At 31.0% G+C, this 24,926-nt stretch overlaps 1 protein-coding gene across 3 annotated transcripts in view; it reads left to right on the top strand.

The window, feature by feature from the left end:
* Positions 1 to 23,737, top strand: part of LOC124359116 (EF-hand calcium-binding domain-containing protein 4A-like) — a 55,978-nt gene extending 32,241 nt beyond the window's left edge. For 2 of the 3 annotated variants that reach the window (XM_046811573.1, XM_046811575.1), the window contains exons 4-8: positions 3,988 to 4,147; positions 9,427 to 9,492; positions 20,096 to 20,266; positions 22,230 to 22,365; positions 23,616 to 23,737. In XM_046811573.1, coding sequence (XP_046667529.1) covers positions 3,988 to 4,147; positions 9,427 to 9,492; positions 20,096 to 20,266; positions 22,230 to 22,365; positions 23,616 to 23,716 — 634 coding nt within the window. In that variant the 3' untranslated portion in view covers positions 23,717 to 23,737. The remainder of the gene's footprint in view (positions 1 to 3,987; positions 4,148 to 9,426; positions 9,493 to 20,095; positions 20,267 to 22,229; positions 22,366 to 23,615) is intronic. The other variant, XM_046811574.1, reaches the window with a different exon arrangement.
* Positions 23,738 to 24,926: the final 1,189 nt, after the last annotated feature.

Here is a 24,926-nt window from a genome sequence, read left to right as displayed (position 1 = left end):
TACAAATTTGGAATTTTGGTACATTTATGATAGCATCTAATTTCAATTAAATTTGATAAAGTAATAATCTGTAAGCCAGATTGTCTTAAACCATTTAAATGTGATTTCAAATGTCGTGAGTAAAAGAATTTTTTAACTGACAGCCATGAATGATAACAAACTAACTGTGTTCCTTAAAACCTAATTTATAGCATTTGTAAACATCATCCCTCTCATATAGATATCTAAACTCCCTAAAGGTTCTTTCTCTCTCTCGATTAACAATGATAGTTTACATTTTTGTCTTATATAACCTTCATAAGCCTTACATGAATCTTCTTACTCAGCCAAGACAAGAATAAAGTTGTCATCTTAGTAGTCAACTAACTCGTTCCATATAATAAATCTTATGATGGATCCAAAAGAATATTTGGATTAGCATTTGAGATATTAGTCCCAAAAATGAAAACATTCTGTGCTATGATATCAAATATTGTGTTGATGATAAGTTAAACTTCTTAGTTTAAATTCTGTGTACATTAAACTCATAGTTTAAATATACACACTGTTTTAATAAAATTGGATCACAGTCAGGGCAGGTTGAGCCTGATAGTACAGTGTACAAAAACCAGATTGGAACTTTGCATGTGGGTTGTAATTCCTTGTAAACAATAGGACATATAAATTATCTCATCGCTAATGTATCTGCTCATATCACTTTAATTACATGTATTTTACTCTGTGCTGGAGACAATGAGCTGTGTTCAGAAAGAAACCTTCACCGAGAGATCATTTGTTGCTGCTCTTTCCTGCTGCTAATTTGTAAAATTAAACTCGGCATATGTGAAATTTGTATTTTATCTAACTTATTGGCAACTTCCTTGAAAGCTGTGTTATTTTCACTTGTATTAACTTCTTTATTTTAATTTAATATGGCAAATAATCAATCAGGGTATCTGTATTCTATTTTGCCAAAATTTTGTTAAAGGGTTGTAATATTCACTAAGGTTGGCTTTTAGTAATAAATAACACAAATTTGCACACAGGTAATTTAAATATTTTAAACAGTTTTGAAAGTGACGATAGGTTTGAAAGAGTTTGGCTGATAAAAGTAATCATAACATTGATAAGAATTTAATTTGTGATGAACTGATTTTAGTTAACTATGCAAGAAACTGGTGAAAAGTCAGACAACAGTAATTATTGGTTTTGTTCAGTTGATTTCGACTTTTGATTTGTGTTTGAAATTTGTTTCTGCAAAGTTTGTTCTGTAGTCATAGTGTCTAAGACCATGTATGACAGTCTTAGACTTTTGGTGTTCAGTCACAATTATAGTTTAATATTTTCTACCACATCAGAACTTAATTCAATATAGTACGATGTTTTTTATTTAAAGGATTGGAATTTATGCTGCACTACTGTGAATACTAATATACATGATACAGGTGCGACCTACTAAGGTATTTTAATTTTCTGCAGCTGGTGTTTTTGCACTACCTATAATATAAATAAATAGGTTTTATTGTCATTAAGCTTTACATTCAAGCAATAGACAAAGTCAAATCCGCTATATACTTATTATGTACATTTACTAGCATTTATACATATATTTTACAAGCCATAATTCTTGCAAGTCTGATCATAATTTGAGAGCTAATTCCATGTCTAGATTAATCTAAAATTGTTTTAAAACATCTCAGAGAACTGATCAAAATCCATTTGGATTTCTGATCTAATGAGTAAGACTTATAAGTCAGTAAGACTCCATCAAATAGTAGAAGTCAATAAACTGATATTAAGTTTGATCATGGATTGAGAATAACTGCCTGAGCAACTTAATATGTGCTTTATACATCAGCTGTTTTAAACTAAACTAAATTACTTTCAAATTATTAACATTGGAACTTTAGAAGCCCATGGAGCAGAGTCTTATAGTCAAAGTATTTCAGCTCCTCAAAAGGCAAATCTAGAATGTATAAGCTCTCAATTGATACAAATGTGTATAAGAAATAATTGCTTTTTATACAAAAAAACACTACACAAACTTATTAACTAATTAACTAAATTAATAATATAGTTTTTATGTGGCAACTTAAATTATACTTAAATATTAGAATGGAACCAATTCAGTGAAGTCTTCAGTCAAGATATGTTAAATTGAATCTAGTTAATCGAACACACACACACACACACACACACACACACACACACACACACACACACACACACACACACACACACACACATATACTTTTGAACAAGAGTTATATGCTATATAACAACAATAACTGTCCAAAAAAGTCCAAACAAGTTGAAACTTGGTACAAAAATTGATCTTATAGTGTTCTATTTGTTAATTCATTCATTTTGTTGTACCTCAAACGATTTTCAAGACAATGCATACATGTAAATACCATGATAATAGATTAATATTTCAGCTGTCACAAAATCTACCTACTTCTTCAAAATGAAAGTAAATGACTGTTTTTATTATTTGATGGTTATCCACAGTGAGGCTGACATATCTCAAGGTTACAGTTGGATTGGCAATGGTTTTTCCTAGTGTGAACTAAATGTAGATGATAGAAATGACAGTGATGCTAGCTTATAATTGAGTTGTTTTATTTTTAAACTGTTATAATTCATATTATTAGTGATAATTAATTTAGTATTACACCTAGGGTTGTACTGCAGTTAGTTTTCAATTAAAGGCATTTTTATTTACTATTTGTAACCCACGAGCATTGTCAAATCAATATTTTAATAACTCTTATGCATAATTTTAAATATTCACTCATAAACCTTTGAATAAAGGTAGATTTAGAGTCATATGTATATAGAGAATAAGAACTTTTTTTAATATGCTGACATAAGGGTGATAAAATGGGATGAAATATTCTGACAAATAATTTGTAATTCATTGTATTATTTTCTAATTTTGTTGGATTTGATCAGCTTGTTTGATTTATTATGAATAAAGAAATGATAGTATGTGTAAACACATTTAAGAACTTAGTTGTTTGTAATTTATGATCTTGTTTGTATGTTGCAATTACAATTAAGATTCAAGGCTAAGTAATAAAACAATATTTACAGGTAGTATTGACTATATTAGCATGAACTTCGTAATAGTCTAGTTATCATTGCACATTTGTGTTTTGATATCTTTCCTATAGGTTTCACAGTTATTTTATGTTTTGAAAAAATGTGTAGAATATTTATTTAAAAAATAAAACACACATTTTCTTCAGTACTAGAATTTAACTTATTTTTCTGAGAGGAAATGTATTTACTATTTAATAGCTGTAGTCTCAGGTGAGTATTTATTTTTTATTCCTCCCAATAGTAGTATTGAATTTACATCATGTTAGTTAAAATCAACTGCAATCAAGTACATTGTTGATTTTTGTGACCATTTTATCAAAAAGAAATTGTAGTATTATATATCATGATAAATGTCCAGTACTTGTGGTAGCCTTGCCAGCCAACATGAATATGAAAGTCTTATGGGTGTAAGAAAAATTCACTCAACTCTTATTTCAACTTCTAACACCAGATTTAATACTTTTCCATACTCAAAATCACAGAAGACTCACAACTTAATCCAAATAAAAAAGTACTTTCAGGGTTAACTCTATAAACAGTATTAATACAGAAAACATACATTGCCATACAAGATGTGATGATATTAACAATTTTGATTGAACATGTGTTGAAACGGGTATGATTAAGTGATATGAAACTGTAGTTCCCAGCTGTTCTCTCTTCCAACCTTAAACAAGATTTGTACAGATCTCCCAGCTAAGACCTTGACACTATATTCGTCAAGAGTTTAATACATAATTGTGAGTAGAGAGTTTTTGCAAGTATATTGGACAGTGAGGATAATATTGACATCACCAGTCTATTGATTATATGGATGAGAGTGACCTCTCAGCGGCTGGGGAAAGAGAACACGCTGAGGTATTGAATTCATTGAATAAGTAAGAATGTAATATGTTATTGTAGGAGTGGAGAGCTGATGTGTGAGGTGCGAGGTCTGGTGGGCAGTGAGGACACCTGGCATCAGTTGCTGGCTGCTCTCTTTTCAGACCTAAACCAGCTACTAAGACAGATCTCCCAACTGGAGGACACTTTGAGAGCTCGGGACCACAGACACCAAGAAGAGGTTTGTTTCTTTTTAGTTCAAGTAGTTTGTCATAAATGCATCAGAAAAGATAGTTTTGTAAACTGTTTATTGTTGAACATAGGGACTGCATAAGGAGTTCACCAAAATTCCCAGCTGCCCTTTGGTTGAGATATATAACTATCTAGATTAGGTGCTACCCTATCTCACCCCTATTAAGGGTCACAAGTTTCAAGGACTGGTAAAGTTGGATGGACTGATCTGGAAGTCAGATTTTACTATTAACCATTTCTGATGTTTTCAATATCCCATATCAGTCAGATTATGCGGTCCAACACAGTATTCTAGGGCTTTACAGTGAAAAGGAATTGGGAACGGAATTAAGGATTTCTCCCAATGAGTGACCAGTCTACATGGGATTGATAACTCATTATCATACTAATTACATATTTCCTTTATTAAGTCAGTATCAGTTTTAATGATATCTATCATAAGGGTGTTAGAAGCTGGTTCATGAACGAGGCAGAACTATGTAAGGTACTAACTACACACTTGCTAGGTTCCTTCAGTTTTTGTACCCAGTGCAATGAGACAGGTTTGGATACAGAAATAATTATTTATCCCCATCACTATTAATAACCACAGAGATGCTCAAGTAATCTCATTATTCAGGTCATGATATCCAATAATACTCTTGCCCCAAGCCTCCTTTATTTCTGGGTCTATATGGTGTAAAAATAGTCAAAATTGCAAAACTTATAACCGACCTTAAAGATATTTAAGAGTATCACTGTCAATTTAAAATTTATGATACATTTTTTTGTCAGAATATAGCGGTCATGATATGGTGAGATTGAAAAAAAAAAAACCTTTCTCCTATGACCAACACAAACTAGAGCACTATTATGATAGTTTGTGTTCTATTTAGAGATGTATGAAGTGTGAATGTCAATGAGGATAACACTTTTTCTTAATATTCTGATAGTATCTTGCAATTTAGGTAATGTTCTCATTTACATACTTATACTCGTTTTACAAAGTAAAACTGCCATTGTTATGATCAAAAATTTGTTTTACTTACTTCTTCAAAAGACATAAACAGAACTCAATCAAAGATTTGGTAAAATACATAGACATGACAATAATTTTTGGATGATCTGAACTTATATCTTGTTTATACCAATGGAAGCGAGACAGACTCATACTAAGTATGAAATGTTTCATGGGTTGTGCTTATGGTAATTACATATTATAAATTATGAAAAAGCTATGAAGTAAGCTCGAAGAGACTGTACCAAAGGGACACTGGGTCATGTTAAAATGTTAAAATATTCCAATAATGCTATATATTTTGTAACAGTCTTTTCTGATTTTTTCTTTGGTGATTCTATTATTTATATGATATACATTACTTAGTATTCAAACTGTTCAGCTATTTTGAATATGTGGACTATGGCAAAAGCCTTACGGCACAGGGGAAGGATAGAGAGTAACCAGTTTCATTCATTGTACACCGGCAGTGAAGGTGTTAACCAAACTACAAATAAATTCTTAAACTTCAGTTGACTTTCACATTTTTGTACACATGGCAATGGGACTTTGATCCCAAAACATGTAGTGATAATTCTATAAAAGCGATTTTCGTAACTGTTGATAAGGAAAAGTACCATATATTTATCTTGAAAACTAAATGTAGTATTTGCTGTTAGCTGTTATCAAAGAAACATTGCATGAAATTGAAATCTGGAAAGTATGTGGTTGAAATTTTTCAACAATAGGTTAGTTTAATAATATTATTTAATATTTATTATAAACATGTGTCTCTATTCCAAATGAATTGAATATAAGTGCTATCAGAGCATATGGTTTGGTATGCACATTGAATTTATGTATATTATGTTTCCACTTACCTAAGCTATCTATCTCATCCATCTTTCAAAATGTAATAAAGTTCTTCTCCATTACCTTTCTTTGTTCCATATCTAGATATTGAAGATTAGTTTGATACTCATATCAAATTAGCTACTTTCATAATCTTTGTTCTTAAATTAATTTTTGATTTTTTGTTTCTTCAGAAAATCCAACAACATTTTTAACAAGTAGTTTGAAACATTTAGCTCTCGAAATTGTATTTTTAAATAAGACAATTTCTAATCCTTTGCTCTGGATGAGAGCAAGATTTACCTAAGCATTGTCATCCGTACCTTTTAGTAGATAGAGGCTGGTAACTATTAGGACTATTGAAGAGTTGTGGAGTTGAGTTTGAATATGAGGGAGGAGAGGAATGGTACAAGGAAGGTGTTTTATTTATTAACCATTGTCTTATTATCGTTCTTAGGTGTACTTTTCATGTGGTCTAAAATATCTGACTACTTATAAGGCACACATTGAGACAACAACTCAGAATCTGATTTAGACACTTGGTGTGGTGAATGTTGCACATGGAACTGCAAATATTTCTCCTTGGGCATGTGATGGATTTAGAAGTCCTCCCTTGGTGCAGCTATGTTACATATGTCTCTCACATGTCAACTTCATCAACATCGAATTAAATATCATGGATAAGGGGACCCTCACTCTTATAACGATTTTCTATTGTTGGTAATTGAACCTATCTATGGTTGGCTCACATGTTCTTTATGTGAACTAGGTAGATATTTAATTAATAATTATACAGTAAAGGGAGCTTTGAAGACTGGAAGTAGTGTGTTTTTTAATAATTCAGATTTTTTCACATCAGCTGAAGGTGTATTATTTTCTATCTAATTGTTTAAATTAGGTGTTAAGGCGTTATGAAAATGCAAGTCCAAAGTTTATACAGAAATTATGAACTAAGCTTTTAGAGAGGTACTTGTTAGTGTAATGCAGAAAGTTCTACCTACTATTCAGACCATTTTTTGTTGGCCAAGAACACATTGATTCCTTGCTAATACCTCAAATAATATGTTGAGGAGAAAGGCGTATACAGGAATTCAAAAATTATATAAATAAGATATTTTATGCAGGCAGTTACAGAGAAATTCCTCCTAAGTGAAGCATCAGAGTACATTTTATTTGAAAGTCATTGTACTCTTCCAGTAAATTACACTTTTATTTCAAGATATGTTTCATCTTTCCTCTGTGATCCACTAATTTATGAAAAACTTTTTGCCATCGAGATCACTCTCTTGTCTGCAACTGGACTTGATGTATGTAATTCCTTCATTTATTGTAGCCCTTTTGTTCAATGTTGTTTTTAACTCTGGAGATTGTGTATTTGTTATCTTATAATCTCTTGGTTATTAATATTTTCATTTGTACTTTGTTCAGTCAGCCCATTTTTGACCCATCAGTGGTTGTCAGCATTTCTATAAAACCTTGGCTTAGTGCAGATGGTGACATAATCAAACTGTGCCAATATTCAATGTCAATGGCTGTGCAGAGAATATCACACTCCTAAGTGTTATCGAGTCAGAAGCATGAATTAAATTGTGTTAACATCACATTCTTTTATATTACTGAGCGTTTGACTATGAGAGTCATCCTGCCATTGCCAACAATGTTAGCTGTATGTGATTCTAAAATAGGTGATGAACCCCTATGAGCAAAATTCAACTACGTTAGAAACAATAGACAAGAGATAATCAGTTGATTATTTGATGTATGGTAGGCAGGGAATTTGTTGTTTTTGACTTTATTACGTCTTATTGTTGAGGACTACGTAATGAAATTTTGGCTTTTAGATTGAGAGCCAGCAGGTCAGTTCTCTTTCTGATTCCTCACGTATTTTTTTATGAAGTGGTGTCTAGACAACTCTAGATTGGTGAGATCAGGCATGGTTTGTCCTTCCTCTGTGGTTCTCTGGGATTTGGTTACCCATGAAAAGGTTCTCACTGCAACAATTCCTCTCTCATCTGTATTAGACTTGAACGTCTCCTGTTACAGCTACATTATCCAAGTTTGTTCATGGCTTCAGCAGCTTTTCTGAAAATTGCTTGGCTAATAGGATTATTTCAATCGCTGAGAAGTCTGATTAAGTTCAGTCTATTTTTTATCCATCAGCATAACTTCACTGGTGTTCACTCTATTATGATTTTGGTTCAGCACCTTCAGAAATCTCTTCATGGAATCTCGGGTTGGGGTTATATTTAATTTTTGCATGTTTTCAGATGAAATGTCTTTCAGAATATGAAGTACAAGGAAAGATAAATATATATATCCAGTGCAAACGCTCTACTGTTTTATGCTGCTCTATGAATATTTTATGGGGAAAACGTGATTGCTAAAGCTGCAGGAGCGTTGCGAAATCAGATATTGTATGCACCAATCATACATAGATGAGTTAAAATAGATCCATACAGTAATTACCAGAACCCTGTCAATTATTCCTTTCCTCTCTTTTATTTTTTCTTTTCCCATGTACTGTATTCTGTTTATATTGCTCATAATGTCAAACCAAGACAAAACATTATGTCCGAATGGAGATAGCTAGATTTATGGGTTTTATTTTACTTAATTCTAGAAGATATAGACTGGTACTCTCTTTGAATAAATGGAGTTGTTCAAAATGATGTTTACTGTCCAGATCTTGCAATTATTGATCTGCTTAAAGTGAAATATAGAACTCTTATCCAGCTAGTACACAATTTGTTTTCAGTAGTTATGAATATCATGTTCTAATACCATGACTACTCACAGTACTGGGATTTTGTTTGTTTTTCACAGTGGAGTTTGTCAAATAGATTATTTAAACAATAAAGTCAAACTATTTTGTATGATGGGTAAGCCATAAAAACAGCATTTTCCAATAATTTTCACCAACATTACTTGGGTGAAACACAATGAATAAGGATCATCACTCTACTTATTATTTTCTGCTACTGTTATCACAACGTATTGGTGGTTGGCTCTCATGTTTCTAGGTAGAGATTTATTGGACAATCATATGATAGAGGGAGCTTGGAAGATTTGAGGTGGTGTGTTTTGTATCATTAGTGTTTGCCATTTAGATTTTTTTAAATAAGATAAGATATGATGTATTACTTTTTTTAAGCTTGAGAGCATATTGCTTATATGCATGAGTTTTATAGTAATATCGCTATACTGTACTGTGGTCTTTTGAGCACTTAAAAATTGTGTTAGTATTTTTGTAATAATAGCCTGTAATAGTACAAAAGAAATGATTGTTAGACAAGTCTTTCTTAATACAAAATTACTCAGAAAAGATGTAATGTAAACTAACTATTGATTTTAATTAGAGATATTCTATTTATTTGATTTATTTATTAATCAGTAAGTATTTTACAAATTTAGTTGTAGATTGACTCTATTGTTTCTGTTAGCTACAGAGGTTGTATGAGGAGCTGGAGAGCCAACTTACTGAAGAGAGAGACAGGCTGCACAAACAAGTGAGTTGAGTGTAAACCTTCTTTCCTTAGACGATTATAACTTTTTGTTTTGATATCACTTGTTTTTAAACAGTTGAACCTATTTTATAAATGTTTCTAATCTCATGGAAAATTTTCCTTTTTGTCATTCACATGTTCAATAAAAAGCTAAAGGTTGAAGCTTTTAGTAGCCTATTACCTATTTGTATAATCTTACATATCAAAGGATGGGATGCAGTAACACTCTAAAAAGTGGCTGTGGCTGTAATATGAAAAGAAAGCTGTAAAGGCTGTAAAGAAAGCTATAAGAATCATTGCTAATGCTGAACGGCTTGACCACTGTAAACCTATTTTTAAAGAACTTAAAATTACTACTATTGTAAATCTTTATATTTTCGATCTTGTTGTATATGCTATTAACAAATCTTTTGACTGGTTGTTTAACGAGGATGTTCATGCTCATAACACGAGAAATAAAAATAATTTATCCTTTGTACACTGCAGGCTAAGTAAAACCTTGAAAAGTCATACTGTTTTGTCAAAGAAAGTTTATAATAAGTTAAGTCACCTCATTAAAATGTACAATACTCAAATCTTTAAAAATAAGTTAGTAGTGTGGTTGTTGAAGAACCCATTTTATTCTTTGAGCGAATTCTTTACATGTCAAAGTATATATTTTTAATTTTGTACAGTAGGGTATTTTTATTAACCTGTACAATAAATTTTAATGTCAAATATTTTTAACTAGGCCTATTTGTTTATTTAAAAATTTTATTTGTTATCTTGTTATCTATATAAAACTTTTATAAAACTTGTTAATTTCTCTAAATTTTTTAATGAAACTTGTTATTTTTTATTGTTATTTAATTTTAATATGTTGTCTGTTACATATATTGTTTTTAACGTAAACCTAAAAAAATGTTAAATTTTTTGTTAGGCTATTTTATAATTATAGCTAAAATGTTTGAATTTTCAATTAGTTTGTAACCCAAACTAGGACTTATGCCAAGTTTGACTGCTACCAGTTTGTGATTGACAAAACCTGTTGGTAGATAATTTTGACGTTGTCAATGCATGTAACTGCCTTACGACAATAAAGAGATTTGATTGATTGATTGATTGATATGATTCAGTCAGCGTAGCAGCTGATGACTTCTGTGTATAAATGGGTTTAGTTATAAAATTAACTAAGTATTTTTTCATTTAAGTTTCTGCAGGTATGTTTGTTTTCAAACATTTATTCCATAACTATTAAAATGTTTAAAATTCAGTATAACATTTTATGATCATAACATTTTTTATGATCAGGACCTCAATTTTAGGATCTCTGAGTTTTACAGAACATAGGCAGTCTATTATTTTTTATTTGGAATAAACAATTTTTGTTCCATTTCATTTGTTTGAACCATTAACATACCAAATGTGAACCATTAACACATGTTCAGCATTGAGAATAATGCATAGTTACAATACAATTACAAATGAACAATGTTGTAATAGTCCTACCAGAGGTTAATAATAATTGTAAATTTGGAAGATTTAAATGATCGGCATGTTCTTCAAGGAAACTAAGGTAAATAAAAACGATTCTAACTATGAAAAACCGGAAGATCTCATGACACATTATGATACCACGCGCAATTAGTCCAGCTGATGGTTTATTTTGAGCGAATAGCCAACTTTTCATCTGCAGAAAAGATATCTTTGAAAGTTTTGTGTGATTCTATTTGCTATCAGTGTAAAATAGTTAAAAAAGAAACTAATTTTTTTACAGTTTTTATAAATATTTTTATTTGTTATCCCTATTTGTAAAACAAAATGATAAATTGGCTGTTTAACTCATTATAACTATCATACTGTTTTACTGTTACTTCTCAGAGGAAGCTTCTATGTTCCTCATGGCATTGAGTCACTAACAAAACAACATGCTTGTCCCAGAACAAAGTTGCCATGATCTTGAACTGTGACAGCATTTATTTGGCTCTATCTTGACAGGAAAGGTAGTTTGTTGTCACTCCAAAACGCGTTGCTTGGTTAGAGGTAAAAAGGGTTCCATGTTTCATCTCCTGTGGCGATTTAATTCAACATATGATCCCCTTCTTTGTCGTAACAAATTAAAAAGGGGGAAAGGGTTGACTACATGTGAACGTTGCGTTTAGCTCCAGTTCACCTTCCTCTTAGTGCAACATCTGGAATCTGACGGTGAAAGACTCCTGGAATCTGTAGTTATGCTATCTCATCTAAAGAGATCCAAAAATAGTCAGCGACATATAGCTTCAAAATTACTTCTTTTCATTGTTTTGACATACAGGACACATACATTACAAAATATAGTGTAATCTTGATGAAGAGTTGATATCATTGTCTCATCAGGTACACAAATAAGTGTACTACGATGTTTTAGACACAATCTCTAAGTACAGTGGAGCAACTTGAATTTTCCACCATAACCTAGCTATGGTGGAAAGTGTTGATTTAGTGAATGTTGAGTTTCATCCACAAATTAATACCCAGCCCCAGTTAACGACAAAATAAAAATGTCATGGAACTCTCCATTCCCTTTCATTTGTCATCCTCTGTAAGGAAACTGGATATCATCGAGAGTTCAATTTTCAGAATATTTTCTGACACAATGTTACATAGGACAGACCTATTCTTTTGAGGAAATTCCTTGAAGGGAATGTTATTGTGAATTTTCTGTTCTCACGAATTATTGTTTCAAATGCACCCACCAAATCTTCATTGATCACATATGATCAACCTGAATGTTCTTTGACCACCCTTGAACTCTCACTGATCCATTTTCATACTATAATTTCACTCTTTGTATTGTAGCAATACACTTCAAAAAGCTGATGATGATGTCTGCTGCCAACATGATGTTCCATACAAAATTCATCATTGAAACTTCTAACACGTAGCTAGCAATTCCATAGTCTTTTATATTTTAAAGATACACAGTGAAGGTACAGAACTGCAAATGGCATGCGCTGGTTCATAAAGGATGCCTGGAGGCAAATAACATATTTACTACTGTGCTTATCGGAACTATAAAGGTATACTTAAAACAATGGTCCTTAATTAAACAAATTTCCTTAAGTTACTGCAATGTAAATATTTTAAACTACACTAAAATTTGACATAATTGAACTGCTAAATACTGAAGAGTTTACATTAGTTGAGGCAACCACAAAGATTATGCTCATACATATTCATGTAGGTGTTCATGAAACAGATGTGCATTGCTATTCAAATAACTGTAATATTTTACTTTTTAGTATTAGTTGTGCTAGCATCAATGTTTACTGCTTTATTTTTCTAACAGTAACTCTTTATGACTTCCCCGGTAATTGAATGCATGATCTCTTAATTAGAGACCAATGTTCTTAAATATTAAGATCAGGCCACGGAGGTAAGATGACTAGCAGTTTGGTGCTGTAGGACTGGACTTCCTCTTAGTGGTATATATAACATATCTGTATCATACTGATCGTATTATTAAAAAACATATTGTATCAAAGATATTAAAATTCAAAATTTTAAATTCTTATTAGTAATAAACTATCCACATTTGACGGTTCATTCAGTGATAAAATGATACATTACATACACTTTTATACAATATGTGTATATTACACTTTTATACAATGTACGTACATTACACTTTCATACAAAAGGGCAATGTGTTTGGATATTTAAAATACAGCTATTCCGGTTATCCAAATCAGCTGTTTTTATAATATATGAAGCAACATCTCTACATGTGACTACTGTGGATATGCTATGCACTAACCTGAATCACTGTATAACCAATATGTTGGTTTCTTATGTAAACTGTCAATAGCTGTATAATAATTAGTTTGGCTTCCATCTATTGCGACCTTTGACCCCTGATCTCTGTATTATCTAAGGTTTTTACACAATATCCAAGCCAGGCCTGGTCCCAACTTGGATAGTCGGGAATCTAATATAGTGCAGTGATTTGAAACTTTATAGTTTAAACTTTCTGCTCAAAAGTAATTGCACTAGAAAAAAATTACAAATCTGATTAAACAAAGTGATGCTACACTTGTACAGGTACTTTTAGTATTTTACTTTTAAGAGAATTTGCATATGATAACACATAATTATATACTTTTTAGAGAATCATTTTAATTAAATGATTGTAAATTTAAATAATAAATTAACAATCACTTAATTATTTTTATTTTGTAGTATAAATCAAATTTAATGTATTTTGAATTTCACGGGGATTTAACTGCAATGTCTCACAAGTTTAGGTACAAATAATTAATATATAATAAATAAATAATATATTCTTAAAACTTTAAGATCGTTTCTGTTAAATTTATCAAGTGTTTCTAAAACATTAAAGAAGATAAATTTAACTTAATTATTATCTTTACACAGTACATTATTATATTTAAAACTAGTGTATTACCTTTAAATGTGTAGAAATGGTCAGATAAATAAATCCACATATCCAAGATGAATACAGATTGTGCTATACTTATATTTTACTCAAATAAAAGAAATTACTGTCATATTTATTTAAGATTGAAAAAATCTAGATTAACTAAGTGTTGCAATAATTATTTGTTGAACAACAAGTTAAACGACATGTGAAGGAAACAGGATTTTTCCGGACATTTGCAACGTTCAGTGAAACAAGAAATCAGGATTATTCACTGAACGATGGCAAATGTCCGGAAAAATCCAGTTTCCTTCACAATCCTTCCATCGTCAAAAATAACCTTCAAACAAAGAATTAAATAACATACTGTATTTTTAAAATACAAATGAGGTAAGTTTATGGTTTATAAATATCTATACTATACCTTATTGTTTTAGATTTGACTTGGTAAAGAATTGTCTTCTACATTTTATCATTTGTTATAATTACTAAGTTTCTCCAAGTAAAAGAATACTCTATGTGATGTGGAACTAAAGTTAGAATCCAGAGATGCAATTCCCTGCACTGTCCAAAGCTGTCTTTGACTAGGCCACTTCCATAATATAATTATATATTAATGTAACACTACAAATTTTTAAATGGATGCTTATTAGGAGTTGTTATTAGTTTATAATGATAAATTATTCTACACGTACATTTTTTTCTATAACAAATTGTCAGATAGGAAACTTTTGTAGTGTTACATTATAATATTTGTCTATTAATGTTAACACAAATATTACAAGTTACCATTAATTTCAAATTGAGTTATCAGTTACACTAATTATCTGTTACCCTAATTTGTAGAGATTAGGAAGTAACTAGTACATAGGAAAACAATTAACAGCAGATAAGATAATTGAACACCTGGTTGCCAGATCATAGTGATGGGCTCTAACTCTGAGGTAAGTTGTGTATTGGCTGAGAAACTTCATATAATGGAAATTTTGAACTTGTTTTTAAAATAATCAAATTACTTTATCATTGTTCATTTATTTCACATTATTTTTATGTATATAGTATAAATAAATAGATTTTGAATTCAATACCAAAACTACTTTTGTATAATGTATTACTAATTAATGGCTATAAATAATAAAAGTTGTTTATGATAATTGTGTTATTTTCAAATTAAAATTTACAAAATTTGAACAATATATTTTCATGTAATTGTTTTGCGTATACATTACTTCACATCTATCAAACCTTAACATAGTTCTGAAGGTTCATGTAGTCATTGTTAAGAAAACTCTTTAACATCTGACCTATGTATTGATTTTTTTCAGCAGTGAAAGAATATAATTTTTTCAATACAAAATTAAAATTAAAAATACATATTTACGCTAAAATATCTAAATCTAGAAGTGATAAACAGAAGTGGATCTAAAAATGTTGAGAACTCCTAAAATGTGTTTTTTATTTTTGCTTCACAGGGGATCAAAACATTCTATAAACATAAAAGCACAATTTAAAATATTTTAATTTAATGGAAATATCTTGCAAATTTATTCAAAACAAATGAGAGATTTAGTTGCATCCCTGGGTAGGAGCACAAGTGGTAACTGCCAAAGTACTGAGTTTTATGTGTTTTACCTTGAGTTATAAGATCTCAACTTAATAATAAAGAAATGTGTAGGTTGTATCAAGTACCTTGTCGGTATACCATATAACATATACAGCAACACATTGAAGACACGTACTTGTGTGTGTTGAGTGTGACTCGCAGTCCCATGTACGCATTATGTCACGGTGTTCGGATAACTGCCAAGCCTCCTCATAATGAAATGATTGTGTTTTATTTGTGGACTTCTTGTTATTATAGTGAAGTAATGCAATAATGATTACAGATTATGGGTTTATCTAAGATATGAGTTACTGTATGGATGGTTCTTGTCCTGTTCTTGGGTGTAGTCCATAGCTTTTGAGCTTTGCTAGAATGATAATTTAAGATCTAACATCACTTGCCAAACAAAACATAAGAAAAATCTGTTTGTATGAGTGTTTATTTAGTTAATGTTTAATACTATTTTGACATATGTGTGTATAATATTAGTAATGTTATACGTGTTATTTGACTAGTCAATAAATTAAATGAGCATACTTTAAATTTATACTAATATTTTAGTTTAAGATTAGTTTGAACAAAATGAATCCTTTTACTCAGTATGATTACATTTTTGTTTAATTATCCTTGTATTTAAACAACACATTTTGAATAAAAGTCCGATGTTGGTGAAACAATAGAGATACAAATTTATAAGTTATCTAAGTTAGAGTGAGGTCTGTTTCAATAATTTAAATAGTATATCATATTTTACTTATAATTTTTAAATAAACATTGAATCACAAGAAGTACTTGCTCCGTAAGGACTCGAACCTGGATCTCTCGTTTGATGGGTGAGTGTGCTACCACTAAACCACAGAGCCCTTACCTTTTCAATTATTTTGTATTTTGCCGTATCTGTCACATATGCATCTAAATAACCAAGCTAACATATGATCTGAAGACCAAATATCTGTCAAACTATATTTTACTTACAGTAATATTTCAGTCTCATGACTCCTTGAGTACCATACACAATAAGGTTAAATACATTCCCAACTAGGAAACTGTGGTGGGCTTCCCACCTTATACACATTTCAAATTGGCTACACCCAGAATCCTGACTGCATATCCTTTGAACATCTGCACTAAATCATGCAGAAGACTGATTCAATGTTTCTCAATAAGTTTGTCATTAGTTTCAAAATGAGAGTTCCTCTTAGCATGAATTACAGTATACATTTAATTTTCACAAAATCACACTAGACTCTCCTCAGAACTAGAATACTTCTCCAAAAATATGTTTTACCCATTTTCTATATGTTTTGTACATATTTGATTTTCTTCTTAATAACACAAATACACTTACAAAATTCTTTGGTCAAACTGCTTAAGATGTAATTTAGAAATGTAGAAACCCGTCACTTAAAAAAGCATAATTTAATATTTTTATAGCCACTTTTGCTTTTTAAAACAAAGTATCGCCTCCTTCATAACAATTAAAACCTTTGAACAAAATACTGCAATTTTTTAATTTTTGTTTTCAGAATCAGAATCTTTTTATTCACATGAACATTGAAAACAATTATGCATCAGAATAGACATATGATATTTTAATAAAATTGGACTCAATCTTAAGTACTAATTTTTTCCCAAGTACTAAAATGACACCTTTTAGTAAGATTCAAAAATTGTCATTTTGATTAACCACTATACACTAAATTGTAATTTTATTTAAAACATTTAATAAAACCTTGCTATACACACACATTAATTTTTCATGAGATATTATTTCCTAAACTGTCTCTTTCCTATATCCAATCTAAAAAAACGATTATGGTATTCCTAAATGTAAAAAGATAGATTTTCTTGGAAATGTTCAAGTTTTATCCTTTTAAAATCTTATCATCTGACTTTTGGAAGGATATTATTCATATTTTTCAATCAACATATAGAAGCTCCACTAACTTTCAAGCAATTATGTCACATAAGATTTTGAACAAATTAGAAGTTTACATTAGTTTGAAAATTACTAAGGGAATGTTTTGAATACTAAGCCACGAGGGTGATTTAAATAGCCAGCCAGCTTTCTATGTAATTTTTCTATGAAACAAACTAATATAAAGTTCTTCATTTTGTTAAAACTTTGAGTACCACAATCAATTTGGCACAAAATTAGTGACCCAAGTTCTTGTGTCACAATCTAAGAGTCCTCTTACTCTTAGGAAGAAATTCACCGAAAGTCAAAAGAAAATTCTATGATTGTGAAAAGTAGTTATCAAAATAATAGTATTATGGCTTAGTTGTATTAAAATTGACAGAGCTTTTTGTAATTGGTTTTACTTTATAACTAATCTAAATCTTAACAGTGGATACCGAACTAAATTGGATTAATCACGTCGACAATCTTAGTAAAAAACTCAACACTGGTCACTTTGTCATCAAGCAAATTCTTTCTCTCAGTAGCCTTGAAACAGCAAAAATAACTTACTTTTCCCTTTTTGAGTCTCACCTGCGCTATGGTCTTGCTGCCTGGGGTGGAACTACTACCGCTTCAAATCTCCAACGGATACTTATCATACAAAAGAAATGTATTAGAACACTGGTGGGACTACAACCTCTGGAGAGCTGTAGAGAGGCATTCAAGTCTCTGAGGATTCTCACTGTGATTTCGCTTTACATTCAAGAGGTAATAATGTACGCTGATGGGGAGAGTCTTCCATGGACCAATGATGTACACCACTACAACACCAGAAATGTACACCTCTACAGCCTTCCTGTACATCGTCTGAGGCTTTATGAGCGAAAACCATCATATATGGGAATGAAGCTCCACAATCTCCTACCACCTCACCTGCTGTCCAAAAGAGGAAAGGACCTCAAGATAGCACTACATCAATGGCTTCTAGACCGGCCATTCTACACGCTGGAAGAGTATCTTCAAAAAACCTTTTCCTGATGTTAATGTATTTAATGACACTGTTTATAATCTCAAAGATTGTAAATAAAGATATTCTCATTCTCATTCTCATTCTCATTCTCATTCTCATTCTCATTCTCATTCTCATTCTCATTCTCTCATTCTCATTCTCATTCTCATTCTCATAACCTGAACAAATTCTCTCATTCACTTTTATAACAAATCCAACTCTATGATCAGTTGTTTTGATCTTCTCTGTGATTGTTATTGAGTTGAACATTGATAGACAATACAGCAATGCTTTTGTGCACACTCCTCTTTCACTCATTTCATTATTACTATAAAATTTACAATTTTTTGATAGATTTTAATGGGATTACAGTACTTTACCGATGAACATCAAATTATGGATCTTACTGTGCAACTGATGGAATTTTTAATTTCTGCAAAGTTTTCAACAAATTCACAACTCAGAAGCAAGAATAACTGTGAGCTATAGAAGAACAATAGCTAACACAGCACAGCAGGTTCTGTTAAATAATGAATGCTCAGACACCATGAAGGCAGGAGCTATCCTCCTTCTTCTGTTATGGAAATCCTTCTTGTGTTGTCTTCTAGACACCCCTTGTAAATTTATTGTCAATTTTTAAATTGGATTCAGTTTCTGTATATTGTAACCTGTGTTACAAACCATTATCCATTTAAAACATCTTCCATCTGTTTATTATTATGGTCCGTAATACTTATGGTGTACATTTTATGCTAATGTGTGTCTGACATTACAGCTGGAAATACTGTGTTGGAGGTAATTTTTCAAAATAATATAATGTAAATAGTTTCAGTAATGTGTATACTAAGATGAATACACAAACACTTAAGTTAAAATATTGGAATACAATTATTATGGTGGTAATATTATTTATGATAAAAGTAGACCTAAATCATTTCAACTGTTGATTGTCGATTAGTCAAATCTCAAGTGAATGACGTATTTATTCATAATCTTTTTATCACTCATTACAATTGCAGCACATACAAACAGTGATAATACACAATCATTGGAAACTACAGCTGCAGAATCCAAACTACCATTTGCCATAGACTTTAGCTTTTTTCCAAAGCTCTTTTCTTGTGGATCCACTATACAGACAGCCCTAGGCAGATAATGATAGACAGGTTCAAGAGTGCTATTTGACAACAATAGTGTTTTGATTTATCAAGGACTGTTAGTAAAACTTTAAGCTTCAGAAATAACTATATATAATACTACTATATAATACTATATAATACCAAACAATTTAGAGGGTCGATTGGGCAAGAGAATATTCCAGTCTCTGTGACCTATGAGTTTATTGTGACATACTCTGAAATTTAAACAACCCAGTTCATGTTGAGGCTTTTGATAAATGCAAGATGTCCAGAGGAACTAAAAATTCCATTTTAGCAGGTATTAGAAATGCCCTGTGAAGCCTAATACAATTATAGTTCAAAACATTTTGGCTTAACTATTACTTTGAATTATTTCCAAAGTTATGTACTTTTCAAGGTTTTCTGAAGGGAAGAGAACGCTACCTACTTAAGTTAATGACCATTTCAAGATATCAGAGATGAAGTCAACTGTATAGGCAACAAATATTATAGACTCTGCTTCCATTGTATGTTTTACATTCATCTAACTGATATTAAACTGAACTATGTTCTGAAATAGCTCTGTCAAAAAGAGGCAGTTTTGAGGACAGAGCTTACAGCAGAGCTTGCCGCCAAAGAACAACAGATAGCAGAGCTTACAGAGCAACGAGATGAACTCCAAGAGAGACTGCGAATAGCTCACAGTCAGCTGAGTTCCAGCCTTCGACGCCCATCACAGGGGAAAACTCAGGTACATTTATGTTTGTTGTTATAGCTAACTGATATATTGACATTAGTAGGATTTTAACAAATACTTTTTCCCTAGTAGGACAATCTATTTTAATGGTCAAAAAGGTTTAATATTTATTTTTAGAGTTAATATGCTTTTTCAAACCACACAAGTCAAAAAATTAATTTTTGCAAAAGTGCCAAGATGAACTCCTAGAAATCATGGAACACTATATGCTGCTAAAATCCTTTGAAATCTGCTACTATCTGAGCTTTAGAGGATCATTGATTTAAGAATGACAAGATCATAGCCCTTTGATATAAAGAAGAAAATGTGATCTCGTGTGACAGGACTACAGAACACCATCCTGAAGATCTTGGATAGTGAACCAAGCAATCACCCTTACTTCCCCTAGCTGTGTTTTCTGATTCGACAAGGATTGAGATTCAATCAAGACACTGCTGGGAAGAAAACCAGTACAGAAAGACACTGCTGGAAAGAAAACCAGTACAGAAAGACACTGCTGAAAGAAAACCAGTAGGGAAAGACACTGCTGGAAAGCAAACTGTTGCTCTTGAATATCCTCTTTTTGATCACTTATCATATTATCAACCTGCTCCATTGAATTAAATTAATAAAAAAATGTATGATGTATGAATACATTTAGAATAAATGATGAATATAAAATGATTATTCCTAAATTTGTATATTGATTTGTAATTTCAAGTATGAAAATAAGTTTTGTGACAGAGATTGCTAATTCTATAATTAAAGGGTGGAAACAGATATTATTAATCAACTGTAAACAAAGTCGCTCCTCAGGTTGATACAGAAAAAAGGTAACCATTTGTGTGTTTCCGTGTCAAAGTCAAAGTCCGTGTGATGTCAGTCAAACATACAGTTTGAGATATCGCCTTCAACTTTTGTACGAGTATCTAATATCTTTTAAAAAGTGAATTAAAGGTTGTCTTATTTCACTAGGCAAAGATAGGGCTAAGAAGCCCTCTTAACACAACCTGAGGACCAACAGCTTAAAGGTGACTTCCGAACCGTCACCAATGCCTGGGCAAGCAGACTGATTGAATGGACAAGATCGCTTAGCGGTCATCCATAGAAGTAACAGCCATTCTCAACGTTGCTTGATCCAGTTATCTTGCGATAACCGCCCTACTGCTCCATTGGCCATTGGCTGTTTTGTTTGATGGATAGATTCAATCAAAACAAAATCTAATGTTTTAATATAGACATTTATTTAACACACCCTGTACATTTCATTTTTATTTTACTACCTTTCTCTCATTTCAGACATTAATAACCCATATTATTATAGTTTAATGTATGTATAACTCTTAACTATATATTCTATTAATATTTTAATTTCCCGAAAAAGCTGACACTCTTATCATGACTGTCATATCAACAACTAATGAATATAGTATTGATTTTTTTACTGATTACCTTTCCACAACCATTTCCCTTTAAATAGTATATTCATAAATTAATTGAAAGGGAATGGAAATAATATATTAGGATGACTTTTGTTAAGTACTCTTAATAATCTTGAGGAAATGGTTAAAGGATGTGGTTGCACTTTGAAGCATCTTGGAATGTTGAATCTATTTGTTCTACAGTTTAGTTTTAACATTTGCTCTCAGAATATTTATAACATGTTCCCTCAAAAATATTTGGGACATTTATTTATTTCTTTGATAAGAAATTACAAATAATTTGTTTAAAAAGGCTAAAAGTGGGCAATACTTAATTGAACTGTGATTCTTCAAAGAAAAGTTTTTTTTTACTTACAGTATTTATTTTTAAAATGTATTAAGGACTTGTACTTCTTTGCTGCTTGTGACAGAAACATTTAGTTTAAAAACTCTCTTGTTTATGAGTAATTTTCTTAATAATTCGTAATTACCTTCCATTCAAAGATAAAAGTTATATATACCTTCTAATAATAAAATAAGTTATTTTACTGGTGCAGGATGGACCAGGAAGAGAAAGTGGGCAATCACAGCAATCTCAAGACTGTATCAGACATAGGGCTGAGATGCGTGCGGAACGCAGCTACGCAGAAGGCTTTAGCCATGCTCACCAGCTCGCAACACTACATGAAGAAGGTTGATTCTCACATTCACTTTCTAGCGAGAAAAACGATTTATACACTTTTTAGTTTGTGATTTTAACAAATTCAATACGGTAATAGAAAATGTACTGAGACGTGATATACTACAAGTACATTCTGTACTTTTCTCTGGATGGGCTTTTTGGATTTCCATTTTCTTTTAAATCAAGAACAGATGAAGCTATTGGGAAAGATTTGACACATTGTTACTATTTGTTCAGACATTTGACAATATTATAGAATTACACAAAAATCTTCTCTAAACATTGCATGCATTCATTTAGATACATCATCCTGACTGTCTTGGTGAGACACATTCACAACCTTCTATAATCACAAGTAGAGAGTTAACCTGGTTAAAAAAAAATATAAAATCATTTGAATATTTTGTAATTTTAAATAGTGATATTAGTTACTATTTGAAAATTAATTATGAATTTAAATAAACTTTGCTATACATCAATTAATTTTGGTACATTTTACAATTTATTAAGAAATATCTTAACGTTTATAGAAAATGCCTAAATATAAAATTTAATTTAATTTTAAGGAAATCATTAACCAGTTTGGTCAGTTGTTGGTATTTGACGGTTTTCAGCATAGTGAAGACCACTACATTTAAGTAATCGATAACTAGTGAAAATGCACTTATTCTTATATCTGCTGTTGTGTGAAGTATAAACTTATACTTGTATATTATTTGCCAGCTTTTTAAACAAAGATAAATGCATAAAAATTTGTTTTTAAAATAAATAATTTGTTTTTGTCAAAATAAAATTTTCTATTTCTTTGTGTAAACATAATATACATATATTACAATTAGGTTTTAGCACCTAGTGTCATAACTATCATCTATATTTCCCAGCTCATGGTAGTCAAAAAACCCAACACAATGAAAATCTTAAGCTATTTTGGGCTCACTGTAGAGGAGCCCTTATCTTGGATGCCAAATTACAATATTAAAGAATTGTGTTAGCTAGAAAAACCTAAATGATAGTTATAACATAATGTGCACATATGTATGTATACAATTTTAATTTTATTAATTAAAAAAAATACTCTTACAGTTTCTCAACACTTAAAAAATGGTCGATCAATAAGAAGTGGAATGACTGCCAGAAGGAGGGTTAAATGGAAATATTTAATTATGTGATGTTCAAAGTGATCATGTTGTAACAATTTTTGTGTGAAGCAATCAGGATTTTTCTAAGAACGTCTATGTTAATAAAAAATATATATGTGCAGGTTTAGTGAAACAACTGAGGCTTCTACAAGAAATGCGAGAAAACCTTAGATCTGGACAAAAGGAAGAAAAGCAGAGGATGTTCAGCTATGATGATCTCTAATAAACAATTATTTAATCATTACTTTACTCTTTTTACCCCCTCATCCTGATAAATTACTAGATTACACAAAAATAAGTTATTAAAATTGAATTATTTTACTAGCATGTAGTATTTTTAAAACACAATTTTAACTAGTCAATTTTGATTTAGTTTTTAATTTTTGATTTTTTTATGTTTGATAAGTTATGATAAAGAAATACAATATAAAATAATAATTTATAAACAGCAGAGATTTTGTAGTTATTTTTTCTATACAATGCAAAAAAGTACATGGAAAAGAAAAAAATGTCAAAGCCAGTAGCCAACACTTTAGGACAATAAATCTGGTAATCTGAAGATTATTGGTAATTATTTTGACAATAAAAGGGTTTCTGTTGCAAAAGTTTATCATATGCATGTTTTAGAGTTAGTGAAGTTGACACACAACATTGTGGTTGTGATTCCAAGTGTCACAACGCTCTGGTATGATTTGTTTAAAACGTAGTATTACTGATGTTTTGTATCACTTAACAATGGCAATTGTCCCGAAAATCCTCTTTCCTTCACAATCCTTCCATGGTCAAAAACAAACTTCAAACAAAGGATAATTGTTGCAGTAGAAAAAAGAGTAAGTAATAGAATAAACCTGCAGGGTAAAATCTCTATGTAAAATCTTGAATTATCGAGATCAGGGGTCTCCAAACTTTAAGATCCATAGCACTCTGAATGTTCAGACTATTTCTGGTGATTCCCTTAATACATAATCTTATGGCTTCATTTACAAAATTAAATCAAAAGTATAATTTATTTAGAGTAAATTATAGTTTACTGTATAAGTCAACTGATAAGTGTAATAAAACGTGATTTTACAAAATGATATATTTGTTTTTTTATGTTTTGGCGAGACTGACACACTTTGGAACCCCCAGTAATAAATAAACAGAAAGTACCAAAGCCACTGCTCAAGATTCCCTTATCAGATAGGTTAAGTAAACAGGGACAAGACTGTGGTATATTCAGGGGAGAAACCTGGAGGGTCAAGCCTTCCCTAATCTGGAAAAAATAAAATTTCCTGACAAGATTAAATTTAAAACTCTAGCATTTAATAAAATTTGCATTTAATACATTTTTTTAAATTAAATAAAAATGTATTTATAAGTAATAAATGTCATTAATTATTTTCAGCCAAAGCTATGGACGAAAGAAACTCTAACTGGTTCAGCAGCGCTAA

This window comes from Homalodisca vitripennis, chromosome 4 (genome assembly GCF_021130785.1).
Source record: "Homalodisca vitripennis isolate AUS2020 chromosome 4, UT_GWSS_2.1, whole genome shotgun sequence".
Lineage (NCBI taxonomy): Eukaryota > Metazoa > Arthropoda > Insecta > Hemiptera > Cicadellidae > Homalodisca > Homalodisca vitripennis.
The sequence above is the reverse complement of the archived record's forward strand: the minus strand, read 5'-3'. Positions and strand labels throughout refer to the sequence as shown.